Raw genomic sequence first — 18,556 nt, forward strand, 5'->3', positions numbered from 1 at the left:
CAGCTGTTTGGTTGTTGGAATTCTGAACTGTGCTGATGCACATGATAACAGAATGTGTGAAAGAATTCATCAGTCTGTGCTTTGTGTTGAGCAGTAAAGCATTAGGAAATAAATAGGCTTTTAGCTCTGAGTATTTAATGGCATCAGGCTCTCCTAAGCCAGCTTCTAACACACTTCTGATCTGAGCAAAGGTTTGTGGTAGATGGTGCTTTGGGTCCATTTAATTCTGGTTTGTCAACTGCTCCAGTGCTGGGTGGAGTGAAGGACTAACCAGTGTTTCATAAGTAGAAAAGCAAAGAGGGGATGAGTCTGTGAAGACACACAGTGTGCTCTGCAGCAAGTGTGGTAGCTACTCTTCAGTGGCCACAGAACGGCACTATCTCCCTGTTTTCCTTTGCTGTTTCCCATGGAATGGGAATTGCTGTTCCTTGGGCAATCAGATATTTGGTATTGTGTTGATAAGTGGATTATGACATGAGGGGCAGGTAGGCTCAGGTGTTGGCAGAGTCACATTTGTGAGGCAGCTTGTGGATGAAGGACATAGGTGTTCAATGAAATGTCAAGGGAGATGGAGTCTGTGAAATTGTTCCAGAGCAGGGAAGATTTGACTTTGCTGAGTGCAAGAGGTGTTTATTATGGCTGCAGGTGATAGGGGGGTTGAGAAAGGAGACTCTTAATTGCTAGTAAGTGGTAACTGAAGGGCAGAGTAACAAAGATGATCTGGTAATTTTTATCTGTACTAAGCATGTAAAATACTGCCATTTTACAATAGCACTGTAAGAGTTCCATTTAGACTCTGGAGTTAATACATTCAAAGAACTATTGCTCTCTTAAAAGAATTATGTCTAGTAACATCACTGAAGAGAGATGTGCTTGAATGCAAGGCCTCTGTAGAAAGTAAAAGTGAATGAGGTGTTTATACTGAGACTCATGTCAGGGAAGCTAGAGCTGTGCAAAAAGGCCTGGAGTCATGTTTGGCTATAAAAACCAAGACAGAATTCCTGATCTGTTTTACATCAGGGTAAGATGTTGCTCCACAAGAGTAGCACTCAATAGTTCTGCGTGTTACTGATTCCTTTGTCTGCTACTCTCTAAGCATATATGATGTCAGTGTGGAAAAGTATCGATGGAGCCTTTTCTTTTGTGTAAATGTATGTTTTTGTATGATGTTGTCCTTCAGCCCTGGTTCACTGATGGCCTCCCTGCTCCAAGAGAAAGAGGGTAAGACAGTACTGGGTACCTTGAGTTACATAATACATAGTAATTTGTAGCTTGAGTCCCTGGACACACAAATAAGTGAATGGCTGGCAAGTTGTCCTAATTTTAAAGTTGTGAGGACACAGTGCAGCCATGTCAGCAATTTTAATTCTTCTCTAACACTTGTTCTCTGATAAATCTGTATTAACCATCTTCCATGTAGCTCCTCTCCAGCACAGACTTGCCCAGCACTCACACTGGCAAAGGCAGACTCTGGGCAATCAAGCCCAGCTGCTGCAGCGAGGTTTGCTGTGGCTTCGTGCCTTCAGCTTTGCCTCCTGCAACATCTGTGTCAGGCATACTTGCACAGGCTGGCTCAAGCTGCAGTTCAGCAGCACAGGCCACCATTGGAGATCCAATAAGCAGTAAAGGCCACTTCCCTGGGCTCTGCATCCTTGCCCTCTGATTTGCCCTGCCCTGCCAAGCTGGCTGTACAGCTGTTTTGTAGGGTGATCCACCATGCTCTCTGGGATTAAAGGTTATCCTGCATGCACACATAGCATCCTCATCACTCAGGGTTTCTTCTTCTAGGTCATGAGCTTGCTGGAGTTCTGTTTCTTGTGGTTGTGGAGTGTGCGTGTGCAGCCAAGTAACAGAAGACAGCCAGGGAGGCATGGGCAGTACTTGCATCCATGGTGAAAGCTCAGGTTTTGGTGTGATGGAGGAGAGAAGCAGGGGAAGCAGCTTCAGCCACCTGGCCCCTCCTGTTGTGAGAGGGTGGGAGGACATGGTGGTGGAGCAGGGCATGTTGTGCCGTGTGGTCCTCTGAGTGGATCCCCTCCTTCTGCCAGCTCTAACACAAGGGCTTAGATAAACACAGGCTGAGTGAATGAATGCTTTTCTACTGAACAGCTGCACCTGTGACTCTGTGTGCAACCTTTATCTCATTCTTCCTCTCATTTTTTAATTTGGAATAGTAAAATACTGGATCTGAGTCTGCTCCTGTCCTCCTGCATTAAAAAGCTGAATCATCTGGAGAGGAGGAAGATGGAAGTGGACTTCTTGCAACTCCATATTATGCTGCTCAGAAGGCTCCACTTAGCTCAGGGCTCATATGAAGCCAGACCCCAGCCTTGGGCAAGGTTGGCAGTTTCCCTCATGATTCCTCTCCTACTGTGTCTGCCATACCCACATATGAATCTGGTCTGTGATCACCATTCTGTCCTTTTAGGCTGGGCCTCAGGATTTCTCACTGCCCAAACATGGCATTAGGGGGAAGTTACAACTTTGGTTAAGTGTCAGGAGTTGCCAGCCCTCTTTCCCTGCTATTTTGCTGGAGCAGACAGGCAAAGATGTCCGTGCAATGTCCTCGTCGTATGCTCATTGTGTTTTAAGGCTTTAGTGCTTTAAGCACTTATTATTTTGCATCTTGTGAAATTCCCCCTTCCCTCAAATTGAATTACTTAAAACTCTGAATTCCCTGCCCTTACTGCCTTCTGTGACACAGTTTTTAACACAATTAATAAATTTAAATTAACTCAGGTGCTCATCCTGCAGAGACACCATCCCTTAACATTATCATTGTACATTAAGCAAGGTTATAATTAACTAGGTTTCCATTCTCTAGTGGGTTGTATAGGCTCACCATTATCTGATATTGTGGAAATTAAATAATTCCTTCCTAAGTTCTAGTTAATGTGAACACAAATCTAAAATTACAGTCACAACATAACAATTTAGGAAAACTAAAGGAAAATTGAAAAGACTGCAGTAGCTACTGCTTTCTTGTGTTCTGTGCACCTTGAACTGTCTGGTTCTTCATTGTGGCAGAGACAAGCTGCCACCTTCAGTCAGCCTCAGCTTTAAATGAAGTTGGCAAGCACTGGAGACAAGTGCCTTGAAATACTGGAGAGTTAATTGGCAGTAAGATATTATTTTATAGCACTGAATGAATTTTATTTTATACACTGCAAATCCTTACTTCTCTCTTCTCCCTTGCATTTATGTTGTTACACAGTTTTGTTTCATATCTGATTGCCTTTCATTTTATAGATCCATGGACTATGCCTCTTCACAGAGACACAGAGTTAAGAGGAGAATTTGCTTTCACATTGTTTAGCATTTTTCACTTATGTATAACTAGGCCTATAACTACACTGCTTTCTGTGTTAGTGAGTTGTCTGCCAGTGGAAAGGGGCTTGCAGTAGCCTGGAGCTGAATTTATGTGGTGGTGGTGGTCTCTGTGAGAGCATGTACATGATGCTGATGGAGATGAGAAGCTTGCCTAGCTCATCTAATGCTTTTTGATGTTGGTAGGTAATGTAGCTACAGGCATTTGGTAACCTAGTGTTTGATACAGCTTCTGTCTTCTGCTTTGGTGTCTCACCATAGACCTGCTGTGAGAGCACACAGAGCCCAGGCTGCACTGGGGACCTTTCTGGTAACTTCATCTCTTTGCTCCTGTTTTGCATTATATGTAAATCCATGAACTCATTCCATTTTACTGGTCCTATCAGTGTGACATGCCCTTCTGCTTACATTGACTGGTAACCAGGATTTGCTCACACAGGCATGTTTATTTTTCACTTCCCTGAAGTTCAAGAAACTAGCAGATTAAAAAAAGGTTATGTGAGATTTAAATTCTTCCCTAATTTTTTCAGAGGATTCAAGTAGTGCATCAGTTCATGTAGTCCTGCTTACTGGCAGGGTAAATCTTGTAAGATCAGGCCCTGAAACAGCCTGAAATTGTGACTATCAGACAGGAAATATTCAGTACAAGGTGCTGCAGAAAGTGTGCTTTGAAATTCTTAATGCTATCCCTTATGATTAGTTAGTAATTTAAATACTTAAAGACTAATGAGTATAGTTTGGTTAGATGGTGCTTCCTGGTTAATTTGGTTTCTGTCTTCTGTATCTGCTCTGATAAAAGCACTTTTGCAAGAAAAATAGTACAAAAATTTCCTGTCCCTCTTTCTTTGTACAGTACTTGGAATACCGAGAGAAATCTTTAAAAATGAAAAATGGACCAAAAAAAGCCTTCACTGTAATGAGCAACTTGTAGAGGTTTTTCTGAAGTTTTCAATGATCCAACAAGCAATGAATGAGAGACATGGAAAGGGAAGAAACATAAATGACAAAGTAAATATACTTCTTTGGCATGTAAAAGAGAAAACAAAACTGACAAGATGAGGTTTGAATACGCTGCTAAAAACATTGCTTATCCTCCAATCTTAGCTATAAAAGCCCTGCAACTCCCACTTGGAAGTTGGGGAGGTTTATCTTCTGAAATGGAAGTAGAGAATGTGAAGACAAAGCAGGCCCTCCCTGGCAGACTGCTCTCCACCCGTGTGACCAGAGGCTGTGTGGTTGCTGTGCACAGCCTTGGGATGTGCTGCATGGACCCTGCACAGCCAGCAGCTTCCTCAGGGAAATGGGGAAACTGCACTGACACCCAGCCTGCCTCCACACAGATCAGACTCCTAAGGGTCCAGCATCTGCTTCAGCAGGCTAAAAACCACTCTGGGGCACTTAATGCTGCAGGAAAGTAACATTCAGCATGGGAACAAAAGAAAAGAGGTAATGCAGGTTGGTCTAAGAAGGTGGTTACCTGACACAAAAGTGCCTTATGCAGACTAATATTGGCCATCAAGGCTAGGACAGCATTGCTAGGTGAAATTCAAATGCAGTCTGGAAGGTTCAAGTTTTCATTGCTCTAGAGCTGTAAGGGAGTGGTTCAGTGAGCAGCTGTTGTGTCTGCAGACAGGGGACTTGTGAGATCATTGTGAGAATGGAGAGTAGAGGTCCATGGTAGAAAGGCTTTGGAGTTGGTTTCTCTCTCCAAGACACATCAGCTGTTTGCAGTGAGCATCACTGATGAGAAACAGATTTGCTGGTCAGACCACAAGGGATGGTGCATGGCAGCCACCTCTGGTTTTTCTGTGTGTGCTTCCCATGAGCTTTCCAGATAGTATCTCTTTGTAGGGCAGGATTTGGCAAGGACCATAGATCTCTGAGGTCTTATTTTTATTTTATGTAGCCCTCAGAGTGCTCAGAAGAGAACAGTTGCATAATCATTGAACAGAAACTATGCAACCTAGAATGAGTTACCAAAACACCTTTTGTATTATACATATTTTCTGGCCTAATTATAAAAACACACTTTATTATTTATAAAACTGCATCACTTCAAAATTTAGTACTGTGTTTTCTTTTCTGCACTACTAAATTTTGCTCTTAAGACTTTCAGAGCTGCATTTTGAGCATACAGATTTAGGACAGGACTGGTCTCAAGTGGCACTGTAATACTTAATATTAAATAACTGATTCAAACTGCAACCAAGAGGAAAATCAGGTGACAGTCAAGTCTTAATCCAGAAGATTGAAGAGGAGAGCAATACAGTGTTCTCAATTTATCACACCTGCTATTTTGCACATCTTAGTGAGTTGTGCATAACTGCCTTCTTCCTCATATAACATCTGCTTAACCACAGAGCAGGAACTATTTACCACTTGCATGGTCCAGGCTGACTCAACAGCAATACCACGCCAAAAGAGGCAAGAAGATTTTATTCATTCATATATTTACCCTTTTTTTTTTTTAATTAACATTTTTTATATCTGCTTGCATCTGTCAGCCTTTGTGGAAAGGCAGCAAATATTCATTACAGAAATCTGGGGAGGCAGGAGGTTGGAACAGTGGAGCTACTTCCATCAGCCATACAGTCATACTTGCAGCTTTGTACTAGAATGGGTATCAAGATTGAAGATAAGTAAAGATCTACTGGAGTCTATTGTTTGACCTCCTATTTATTGGATGGATTAAGCATTATTTTTCAGTGCTCTGTCTTGTATTTTTACATGATTTGTTGCCTAAAAAATAGTATCTTGAGGGAAATTTTTGTTGGTTTAGGGGAGAAGGGTTACTGTTTGTTGTGTTTAGTTTTGGTTTTAACTTAAAGGTGGAGTATAATAGGTAGGTAGGCAAAGTCATAAATTGTATTTCCATGGGAAAACTTCAGACATCTGCAGTGTCTCTGAAAATAGTTTTCAGAGCCAGAGAGCCAGTTTCTTCAACTGCAGGCAATGTGGTGAGCCTATGACTAGTTGGTGAATAACAATGAGGATATTTTAATGTTAATTGTTTTGAAGTGTGGCATTCTTACATTGCTGTTTGTGGCCCTCTCTGTAGCAAAGCAATGGCAAAGGCATCTCTGTAAATAACAGCTACAATTCTGCAAGAATAATGGGGTTTATGTTTTTACCATTCTGTATTTACTGTGTTTGGTGTTTTGTTGTCAGCAGGTGGATAGCTTTGGATCCTTGCACAGCATTGCTGAGCAGCAAACAGTGGTTTGGCATCAGAGCCATAAGCACTGTGCACTGCAAGGTGGGGGCTGCAAAGGTCTGCAGGAGCGCCAGTGTTCACAGCCTGGCCAGTCAGTCTTCCTGCAAAAGAAGTGGAAAAAAGGGAAAACTGCAGAAGCAGAGAGGCCTTGTGCCTCTTTACCCTTGCCCTGGGGTAAAGAGGCACATTTCTCCTAGGGAGGCACCCATGCTGAGCTCACTCAGCAGGACAGCAGGGCTGTGGGGAGGATGGCATCTTCCTGACAGAGCATGAACCCCACGTGGTGAGCTCTGCAAAAAGTATGGAGTAGGAGGGTGCTTTGCTTGACCACTGATTGATCTTTCTTTGGCTTGGGCTATCATTCAGTTCTTGCCTTGTTTCATCTTCTGGTGCTAAATCCAAGTCCACTTGCCTGGCAGATTCAGGAAGAAGAATATCATATCCTCGTGTGTATCCATCACTTCTGTAGACATTGAACAGTTGAAGCAAGTTGACTGTTTTCAGCAGGCACGAATAATACCCAGTGGCTCTTGGCTGTGAGGGTTTTCTGAAGCTCCAGAAACTCCCCTCCAGGGTAATCCATGGCTTTAGCACAAATCTGTAGCAGTGTCAGTACTTTGGGAGGTGGGTGGAAAGTTAGATGGGGATATCAGTGTTTCTTAATTTGCCTGTTTTGGGAAAGGGTCTTTTATTTTTTGAGGGGCGGTAGCTGTAGGAAATTCTGCAATCAGAGTTTTCCAAATGTCCATGCAGACTGGAAAATCCCTGATACCCACCAGCTAAACTCAGCTATTAACATTTTTCAAATACATCAAACTGCCTTTGAACTTCTCTGTGGAATATTGCATCTCCCAACAGCAAGCTAGAAAAGCCCTTAAGCATGTTATGAATTTTGCTTGGAGAAATGGAAAAGGTGATAAAACTCTTTGCAAGGAATTGATCATAGCTGCTCACACTTAGGAGTGAAAGAAGGGCACTGAAAGTGCTCATCAGTGAATAGGTTGGACAGGGTTTTCCTCCTAGTATTTCCAGTGACAGCCTTCAAACTTTCACTAGATGATAAATTAAATGTGAAATTGAATGGCAAGTTTGCTGGCTGTAGGACTGGCCTAACGAGAAACTTTCCACCCAAATAAATCCTTCCTTCATAACACTGTCCTTTTTCTTTCATGTGTATGATCTGAAGGCTTCTGCCAGCTAACATTTTTCCTCCAAGTACTCTATGTTCACAGTATCTTGAAAGTGCCAGCATGAAAATGGTGTGCCATGTTACTACAGTGACCAAACCCTTGAAGGGTTTGCTATTTCTCTCGTATCAGTTTAATAAATTGTTTTCTTCCATGCTATGGAGACTACAGTGTAAAATAGAGTTTCTGTTCAACTGAAGTATCACATTTTAAATCTCATTCATGTTCTTACACTCTCAAATTGTCAGAGGGTTGTTTATGTATGACACAACTGTCTTTCTAAATGCTTGTGAAAGTATCTTTGAAGAGAAAGGTTTGGATTAATCTTTAACATAGGAACATTTTCAGTTTTGTAACCATTCCAGTAATGTTTGAAAGCACTCCAGTGCCAATTAACTGGAAGCTAATAGTTTTGCCAGTGGAGAGGAAGTTGTAAGTGCTGTAAAATGTGTCATTGAAGATGATTCACGTTGCAGCATTGCTTCACACTAAGGTAGCTAAATCTCATCCTGCTATAAACATTATGATTATTACTTCTCTGATCTTTATATTAAGCATGTGTGTGTAGTCAGTCCAACCCTTGGGGGAAAAAAACAAACGAGGAATTCCTCTAAGAATTTATACTGCACAAGGTTATGATTCTACTTCCTTAGACTTCCAGTAGCTCTTTCATAAGTAAGTAACGTGTCCAAAAGATAGGAAGTTACTGTGTCTGTCTTCTTTTCTTGAAGACTGGAGAAAGACAGAGGAGAGGATGATTTTTTGTATTAAATCTCCTGGTAGTTTCTCTTATTTTCCATGGAATCCTTTCTTAACTTCTAGTTTGCCTCTATCTGAAAAGAAAAACCAGAAGCTCAGCAATTATTCTGAGTGCATTTGGGAAAATGTAGATCATTTTTATCAAGGGATGCATGGGAAGTGGATGTAAATTATGGACACATATCTGTATCCAGCATATCTATCTGACGCAAATGCACTCCCTAAAACCAAATGTGGAGTGCTGGAATCTGCCAAGTGAATTTCCAGCTCATTGTGAATGACACTTTTCATTACTAAAGAGTCTGTTTGACATGCAGCACTCCCAAGTCACCTGTTGAAGTCTTAATAAAATTTCTGATTATCTTTTTCCTGGTGTCAAATAAGAGATGATCTTTCCTGCAACAGATGGGTAAATTGTCCTCTCTCCTCCAATGTCCTGCTAGTTTTCATTAAACTTTTAAAAACCTGATATCCTCGAAAATGTGTGAGGATTTTCTTCCCCTGTTTAGATAAAATTAGCAAGTATTTTCAGAGAGCTAATGAGAGGCCAGGAAAGGCAGGCAAATGAGCACAATGCTTGATAACAGAAGTTGGAGAAAACCAGACCAAAATTTTGCTTCAACTTCTGTTAATGTAACCAGGGTGTGGTGGTTTGGTGGTGAAATAAGAAATCATGTGTTGAACTGTAAAATATGTAAACCTGGTATCCTAGAGTTAATCTCTTGTACCTTTTGCAGGTGGAGATTTACATTTTACCTTTATATATTTACCTATGGAGTTCGGTTCCTGAAAAAGGTAGGCACTTATATTATTATGCTTTCATAACATATCACAGACTTGAAGTCTCCTACAGGTATAATATAAAGCCCAGGCATAAAGTCTATGTTCATGAGGAGTGAAAATTAAAATTTAATTTGCATTCATAAAATGCTTTGCTACTTGCATTGGTAAGGAATATAAGTTCTTATCAATATTTAATGGGGTTTTAAAAGAAGAAAAGCATAGCAACATGCCTAGTTCACTTGGTTACTTTTCATTATAGGTATTAAACTGGCAGTAAGGCTTACCAAAGTATTAATATCAGTTTCACCATAAATGCCTCTGACAGAGGTTACTTTTTATTAACAAACAAAATGCATTAGTGTTTTAGAAAACATACCTTTTTTGCCTCTTCTTTGTCTAATGTACTGTGGAAGGAGGTTTCTGTGGAGTTTCCCATCAGTGGTGTGTTTCACCTGGTTTAAAAAGAGAACGGTATTGAAAGCTTCTAAGCACTCTGACCTAGGTCTGTTAACCCTGCAGTAGAGAGTGATATAGGTTTGTGGTGAAAAATGTTTTTACAGTGTGACTAGTTCTCAGAGCTTCTCTGCAAGTTGGGCCATATTTCTGTAATTCTGGGAGGTGAAATTGGAGGAATGGTGCACTCAGTGTGTTCATGTAATCTTTGGGTTGGTCAAAAATTTGACACAAGAAAATGTATCCTGAATGTCTCTGGTGCTTTGTAAGGAAAAGAAGTTTACTAATCTTTTTATGTCTGTAGTTCTTGAGGCTGTCTCAGGTGCAAGGGAACTTGGTGTGAGCAGGAATAATGGTGTGCCTGTGCAGGGAGGGCACATCAGAGCTATTTAGCAGTAGTCAGCCCCAGGGGAAGTGTGGGCCAGAGCAGCATGGAGTTGCATGCTCCCTCTGTCTCCTTGAACACTTACATTTTATGTGTTCTTCCCCATTAACCTGCTGTATGTTTGCTTGATCCCATAGCACTGTGTGTTTCAGAACATGCCCTGCAGTGTGATGGCTAATGCACTGAGGGGATGAGATAGGTTATCATAATCAGGATTTGAACTCACCTGTGTCACTTCTCATACTTTATGAGAAGAAGGAATCAGTGTAATTGTAGGTTAAGTGTTCAAGTTGCTCAAATACTATTTTCAAGAGCAGATTTGGCAATGAGTGTTCTGTGTGAGGAAATGGACCAATGTACCAACTTTGAAAGAGAAGATGAGGCTTTCTTTGTTACTAGCTGCCAGCTCCGGTCTTCACTGTTTTCTAGATCAGGTTTAAATTATTTGTGACTGCAGAATGGATGGGTGGCCCACAAAGTCATTTAATGTGAAGCATTCACCTTTCCATCTAATCCTCATTCTTGGTAAAATGGCAAATGCTAGATGTGACCATCCCCATCTTCATTTTCAGACTTCTGAATGAGCTGTTTTAGCACTGAAGGATTGAAGCCAGCATTCACTACAGCATTCTTTGTGTATTTATAAATCACTACTATTTGAAGCATAAAAGATAAGTAACCAATTGTATTTCCACTTTGATCATTTATATGCAAATTCTTTCCTTTCTGAATGGAACTGAGATTTTTCAGCTCTACCATTTGTTTCATTTGCATGTCTACAAAACACTTCTTTGCAGAATACCACACCAGTAGTCATGTCAACAAAACATTAAGTTCCAGAGAGTGCCAGTGGCATTAAACTGACTGCTTTGCTTATCATTAACACGGGAATGAGATAATGTTTTTGTTTTCCTCAGTAATATTTGTAGTTAAATAAATGGTGGCTTTGCTCATTAAGAGTTAATGGTCTGACTGTGCTCCAATTAAATGGAAAAAATATCATTATGTTTGGTGATAAAGAAACAGAGCAAAGAGTTCAGGATTGGCTTGTTTCTTGCTTGCTCATCCTTGGTGCTAAGCAGTGCCTCTATAATGATGTAAAATGAAAAATCTTTACAAGCATGCAGAAGCAAAGCTTCCAGGTGACATATGTAGACTTTTCACATTTAATTTCCCTCCCTTAATTGCCCATGAGAATTACAAACTCACAGAAGAGGATGAATTTTCTACGAGTCTCCTGAAGTCTGTACTGAGATTTGGAAACCTGAAGTTGCATGTAGGTATTCTACTAGGAAAAGAATCATCTGCCTGGATAAACAAATCTTGCTGTTTTTAAAATTCAGTGTTGAAGTAAGGCAGATGATATGAGTATGCTGTGGCTATATTTAAAAAATGCTGGGTGCACCAAGCTTCTGTGTGTGTGCAGCTGATGGAGTGTCCTTCCTAATGAGTCATCCCCCACGGGAGAACTGAGAACTGGCTACTGGGAACTGTCTGGTGGGTAGTTACAATTTCTAGTGGTACATCTAGCTTGCAAAAGAGCAGGGAAGGCCATGTTGGGGTGCAAATTTGACTCCAAAAGCCTAATCAAGGGACATAAATGTATGGAAGACAAATAGAAAATAGCAGGGTAGTATGAAGGAAAAAAACCCAACAGGTAGAGCGCCATTTGCTCTGTTACGGAAGTTCCCCTTTCTGGAAACTACAGGATGTTTCAAATTAAGAAATTGGAGTGCTTATCCTCATGTGGGCACTGACCACTGGGCCAGTGAGCTTCTGTGTGGCAGCAGGAGGTGTTCTGTTAAGGGCCCACAGTTTCTGTGAGCACATTGAGAGAAATTGCCTTCATGCTTTTTCATGAGAGAGAATGTTGCACTCTGTTGCTCAGCTGAGTTGGCTGATTCTTTGCCTCTTTTTGGAACAAAATAGCAGCAGCATGCACATGTTACATGAGAGAGTAGTGTGGAATTTGTAAATGCCATTTCAGATTGCTTCTACTCCAGAATTTTAGAGCCTAAAGTCAGACCACCTTCATTTGAAATACATTGAAAGAACTTGGGAATAAAGTGGTGGCTGGTTGTTGACATTGTTTCTGTATTACAGTTCACCTACGATTCAGATTGTTAACTTTAGATGAAGAAAATAATGGCTGTTATGCACATCCACTCCATAAAATTAAATTGCTGTATTCAAAAAATATACTGGTGCTCTAGACAGTTTTCAACCTTTGTAGCAGTAGGACAGACTTGAGTTTGTCATAAAATTTCCTCAGCTATTGGAAAGCTATTTGCAGAACATATTGCATGTTACATCATTTGGAGCAGAAAAAAATGACCTGCATCAGAATATTCAGTATTTCATTTATTGTTTCCATCTTCTGTTGCCCTACCTGCTGCATCTGCTTTTTCATGAAACTAATGCTGCTGCATATTTTGTGGAACAGAACAATAAAAGAAATGCAGCGTCTTGGAAAAATGTGTACCACTGTTTGGATTATGTCTGATTGTCTGATTCATAGAATAAGACTCCTTAAAGCAGGATGATTTTTTTTCTGGTTTTAGTGCTGAAATACCAAAGCATGAGTTTGGAAAATATCTACTACCTTGGTTTAAATCAGAACTGACTCTATCAAACAACGCTGTGGCAAAAGCTGGGAAGCAGGGGGTTTATCTCCAGAGCTCTTGGTGTCTCTTTCACTCTTCAATCAGTTGAAGCAGGCATTCTGCTGGGCACTTTATCTGCTCTAGTCTGCATCTGTTGTGATGTTTTCTTCCCACGTTCTTCCCCAGTGGTTGTTATATTGTCTGTTACTGAAGCCTTGTAATTCCTTTTGTTCAGTGAGCTTTTTGCCCAATGCTGGATAAATATTCTCATTTAAATGAAGAATGCCAGAGGCCACTGTGGAGCCCTTTTAACACAGTGCTGATATTTGATATTTTACTGTGCTATTAGCAGAGGGATAATGTGATACGTAGGCCACTAAGGGAGGAGGTGAAGCCCGCATTTGGTAGATTGTACTTGCTTTAAAATTGATTTGGATTCTCTGGAGGGTTTGATTGCCTTTTTTTTTTTTTTTTTAACTCGTAAAACCAACTGCTGAGTTTCTGTAAGTGATGAAAATTGTTAAGCTAAAATCATTTTGGATGTTAAAATTGAATTATAATCTTTTTTCTTTCTGTGAAAGCAGAGCTGAACATTAGGTGATAAATAAACCAATTTCTAATTCACTGAGTGAGCAGGAAAGAATACCCATGCTCTGGAATCTTTTGAAGAATGCCATTGTGAGAAAGGGGAAATGCCATATTACATTTTAAAATAAGCATTACAAGTGGAAAAGGTTTCCAGGAAGACTGTAGTTAGATACCATCTCATGGAAAAGGAATTTGCTTCAGATTTATCTTCAGAAAGGCATAAAAATTGTTGAGGGCATTTAGGAGAGATTAATAGAGTGTTTTGGATGCTTGAGATATAAATCATGAGTCATGCTGTGAGAAAGATCAAAGCTACTGAAGAAACTTAGTTTTAAATGGCTGTAGCACCTCAGTGTACATCAACAAGGAGAGTGAATGCATTTTGGACAATGAGGCTTTGCAAGACAAGGCGAGTCAGCATAGGAAGTAATTCACTGTGTCAGCTGTTGGAAGTTAAGGTAATAACTGGATCAGGCAAAAGAGGACAAAGCTAAGCAAGCTGGCAGAATTTATTTGTGGCTGAAAGGAAACTGAAGGGTTTTGAAGGAAAAAGCAGAAGGAGAGTATCAATGGTATCCTAATTCACTAATAGGATGGCAACAGGACAAATACAACGGGGACAAATTTTACATAATCATGGGAAGGAAAAGCAACACACTAATTCAAAAAATGCATCTAGAATTGAATTTCACTTTATCTGTTTTGAATCCAGCTGGGGGTATTTAATAACATCAGAGCAGTAAGTAAATGCTATGTAATCATCAAATTGGCAAGTTAAGCTGGTACTGAGCCACATCCAGCATCTCTGCTGCTGGTGCATTGCGCTGGCGCTGGGGGCAGTGAAGGAGGGGCTGCCACACCTCATATCCCCCTGTGGACTGGTTGCTAATTTTGCCTTCAGCACCATATTCATTTTCTTGGCAGCCCAGCTTTCTGAAAGACTGAAATTTTTTCAGGGTCATATCATTAAAATGGCAGATACAGAAGAAATGCTTCACAACGTGCTATATTTGGGCAATTTGATGAACAAAGTAGTTTTAATTCATCTGTAAACTAAGGTGGCTCATTCATATCTGTAGTAAAGTATTAGCTCAGCACTCTATTGCCATGAGCTTTTCATGTTTTTCTGTACAAATGAATGAAGCAGTCCTGTTTTTCACATCTAATTAAACCTGAGCAAAGAGTACATGTTTGGATAGAAGAACAGGTCATTGCTAATGTAACAGGTGCTTTGCATTGCTCTTGTTCTGTTGCACTCAGTGCTGAGGGAATGACTTGGAGGAGGATAGCTGTAATCTCAATTAAATCAGTAAAACCTGCAGAACAATATGTATTTTTATACCATAAGTGCTTCAAGTCATTAAGCTGCTTCGTTTTATCTTTAAGTAGTAGAGGAAAAAAATCTTGGCAATGAATAAATACATCATTGATGATCTTTTGTGTTTTTTCCATTATATTCCCTTCCAGTGTTAACCTGTCACACCTCTCAGAGCTTTGTCATTTCTTCTGCCTACTGATGCTCTTGGTTACTGGCTGTTGAACAGTGCCAGGTTAGCATGGGGAAGTACTGCTGTAAATCTGTAAAAAAATCTGTAAATCTGTAAATCAATTTTTTTTTTCAATTTGCAGAGTTTTGCTTCAATTTTTTAACTGCTGTTATCTCACAGGTAACTTAAGGAGTTTCTACAGGGATTTTTGTCCTGTCCCCAGGAATTGTAGGCTCAAGAAGATAAGGAAGAGAAAATTCTTTCCTCTTGCCTAGTTACTTTAGATTTTTTGTCGTGGCACAAATTTACTACTTATGTTTTTATACTAAAACTTAATATAAATTTGCAATTTATGAAACAAAATCATGTGCAATTTATGATAGTTCCCTCGTTCTCATCCCTACCTGCCAGTCTTTTTGTTAGTTGTTTTAATAGATCAATTACAGAAAACTGCAAGTTGTGTCAATAGATCCATCAGCAGATGACAAATGGAAACATCAGAAGACTTGTGTCTTTGCACTTCCTCAGCAGGAGGGGAAGGTGAAAACCAGAGGGAAGTGAATATAACATTTTATGTAAGTTTAGACATTCTGGGAAATTATTTTGGCTGTCTTCATTTGCTTTAGAGAAGGAAATGTTATTATGGTCACTGACTCAGAACTGAGCAGGAAAAAATTCCTTGCAAACTGTGTTTTTATACTTAATTAATTAACATTTCCCCTTCTTTCTGTTAGAGGAAAACACAATATGAGAGAGATTCTCTCACAGGGATATTTTTCATTTAGTTCTTAGTACTTGTGGCATTACTGCATACACCAAGAAATGTGATTCTTGGGGAGTTCTCTGCAGGGCCAGGAGTTGGACTTGATGATCCTGGTGGGTTCCTTCCAACTCAGCATATTCTGTGATTCTAAGTATTTCAATTGTAATGAAAAAATGCAGTGGTTGCAGGAGTGGAAGGGGGAGCAGCTACTCCAGTGTGTCCTTACTCACTGTTGCTTAGGGTTGTGCCTGTTTTAGCTGTGCTCAGTGACCAGAGTGCTTAGAGATGGGTTCCTGTCCAGTGCCCACACTCTGGGGTGGCTTTTGGCCTGCCTGTTCCTGCAACCTGTCTGCAGGAGTTCTGCTCTCTGTCAGGGGGGACTTGGTGGTGTCTGTGCTGAGAAGCAGTCAGCTCCTTCTGCCAGGGTTTTAGTGGCAGTGCTTGGGAGTGGGGACTTCACTGATGAAAGGTCTTCTTCACCACCTGCCCATAGTGGCACTATGTGATTAAAATTCATTCTTGCCTCTCCAAGGCCCTGTGAACTAAAGAATATTGGCCCTGTGAACTAGAGAAAACCTGTATTTCCTGTTGAAAATTCTGCAGTTGCAGGAACTTCCTAATTTTCAGACTCTCAGGGATAATCCTGAGACCTTGCTACAATGTGCCTATATGAAAGTACAACAAAACACATTAGCTGGGACTTTTCTTTGGCTTTTCTCTATACAGTGTGTTTCCAGTAGGCAGAGTAGGTTCATAAATACCACAATCTTAAACACCTGGGTTTAGGCATGAAATTTTAGTTGATGTTTACCTTGTATGGAGTTGTTCTTATTAAAATTTGACTCTGTCTCCCTTCTTGGACTGCGTGCAATAGTGGAACGTGTTATATGCCAGTGAAGCAAGCCACGGTGAATCCTGCAGAGGAAAGCAGCTGCCTGGGGATTCCCAAAACTCAGCATCAGGAGTACAATGATTCTGGTAAACACTTGCCATCAACACATGGTATTGCAAGGCAGTGCTGGCAGAATCAGACACATGCACTCTTCTAGCAGAGCAGCCACAAATAGGAACATAATTACAGAAAGTAGATATGTAATGATGAGTTTAATTATTCACCACCTTCCTGTATGCCTTTGAGTAACCATAGTATCAGAGCACTGGAAACCCTGGAGCTTTGTTGAAGCTGCATGCCGTGGGAAAATGAGGAGTAGTCTGAAATCCTGCTACTCTGCAGTGATCAATAAGGGTTGAAGTGCCCTATTTTATTTTTTTAATGATTTTCTCTTGGGATTTTTCCTGGTCTCTTAAATGTTTAATTCTATGCAGGTCTTCCTCCAACCAAGGTAAGATTTCCCAAGTGTAAACTTCAGTACTCTCTTTTAACAAACTAATTCCAGGAATGGAATTATGTGTGTCATGTGTGTTGTCTTTTTAAATAAAGTAAATCCATAAATATCCTCTTAGATGCAAATGCTAGGCTAATTGATGTGGTCTGGCATTGTGATCCAAAATAGAAGGCAGCTGTAAAGCTAATGTACAACTGCTTTGCTTCATCAAAGGGTTATCAGGCATCTGGAGGGCTTGGGTGAATGTGTCCACTACTTTTTGTGCACAGTTCTTACAGTGAAGATTGAGGAACTGCAAAATACATTGAATAGTGTTTCTGGGAACTTTAGCATAGCTCCTGTAATATTTATGTAGACATCCAGCTGCTCTAAAATGTCATAGCACCACTGGCCACTCAGCTCGCTCGTGACCAAACAGTCCTTGAAAACCTTGCCACTACACATGAAGGCAAAAGTTTTTAGAGGTTTTGTTTACTACAAAGCACAGCAGAGCAAGTGTCAGAGGTACACGAAAGAGAGCAAATATTTTGATGGCTGGGCTTGGTAAAGGCACTGGTGGCTGTCTGGGAGGGGAGGGAGAGGAGATGCTGCAGTCACCAAATTCTGTCTGGAGTGTTCTTCAATTCTGTTCAGTGCATTGCCTTAATATTAGGACCCTTCCAGATACTAATTATTAGTTCCTTTTGCCAGCTTCATTTTCCTCATAAGCTGTAAGTTGAAAGTAAACTTTTATCAACACAAGACATAAGCTGCAGATCTGTGTATATAATATTTTTTAAGAGGAGAGTGGATGTGTGTGTGGAGCCTACTCTGCCTTTCCAAATATCATTTTATATAATACATTAAAACTTGAATTCGTATTTTTCTAAAACCTTTTTTTGAACACACATATATTGCATTTGAATGTCAAGTGCATCGTGTAGTGATTGTTATTAATCATGGCCTTTATAAGTTCTTCCATATTTTACTGTTTCCCATTAGCAGAAGTATAATTTTTAATTATGTTTGGAAGTCAACAGTGCAGATTGCTGAGAGGAAAAACTGAGCACTCTTCATTGCAGAAGCACTTTTTCTCCTAAAACCTTTTTTCTACAGACACAAAGCACTAAACTCCAGAGGGAGAAAAACCCCAGTTCTGCAGAACCTTAAAACAGCTTGCTTAGTCACAATATAGGAAAGAAGAACCTCAGGAGGTTCATTGACAATGTGTCATATTGTCTTCACTTCTGTAGTTAGCTCTGCCAAGAAATACAAACAACTGCTTGGATCTGTGAAGGATTTATGAAAATTCTATTCCTGGTGTGAGAAGCAACTGCATCCTAAACCAAATTAACAGTCACTGGAAGGAGGAGCCTGCACAAATGGATGCAAAATAGTAGCCATGGATTTTGTTGTTTTGCTGAGTTCTCTTTGTTCCCAGCATGGTGTCTTGTCAGAACTCGGTGATTTTGTGGAAAGAGGGGAGCACACATAATTTTGGTGTGTAGGTGACTTGCAGTGGTGCTTGCAGGGTGTCAGATTATTGCAGTCCAGTCTGTGCCCTTGGCAGTGTTGGCTGCTGAGGCTGTGCCCTCAGAGCCTGTCATGCAAGGCCAGTGGAGACTGCAAACTGTCTGATGTGTGCTTTAAATCAGTGAAACTTTACTTTGAGAAATTCTTAA

General features: G+C 40.4%; 1 protein-coding gene across 2 annotated transcripts in view; it reads left to right on the plus strand.

The window, feature by feature from the left end:
• Positions 1-18,556, plus strand: part of CERS6 (ceramide synthase 6) — a 97,122-nt gene that overhangs the window by 38,681 nt on the left and 39,885 nt on the right. The window contains exons 1-2 of one of the 2 annotated variants that reach the window (XM_059853041.1): positions 3,443-3,449; positions 9,225-9,282. In XM_059853041.1, the coding sequence (XP_059709024.1) occupies positions 3,448-3,449; positions 9,225-9,282 (60 nt within the window). In that variant the 5' untranslated portion in view covers positions 3,443-3,447. Of the gene's footprint in view, positions 1-3,442; positions 3,450-9,224; positions 9,283-18,556 lie in introns of those variants that run through there. The other variant, XM_059853040.1, reaches the window with a different exon arrangement.

Source organism: Haemorhous mexicanus, chromosome 8 (assembly GCF_027477595.1).
Source record: "Haemorhous mexicanus isolate bHaeMex1 chromosome 8, bHaeMex1.pri, whole genome shotgun sequence".
NCBI classification, from domain to species: Eukaryota; Metazoa; Chordata; class Aves; order Passeriformes; family Fringillidae; genus Haemorhous; species Haemorhous mexicanus.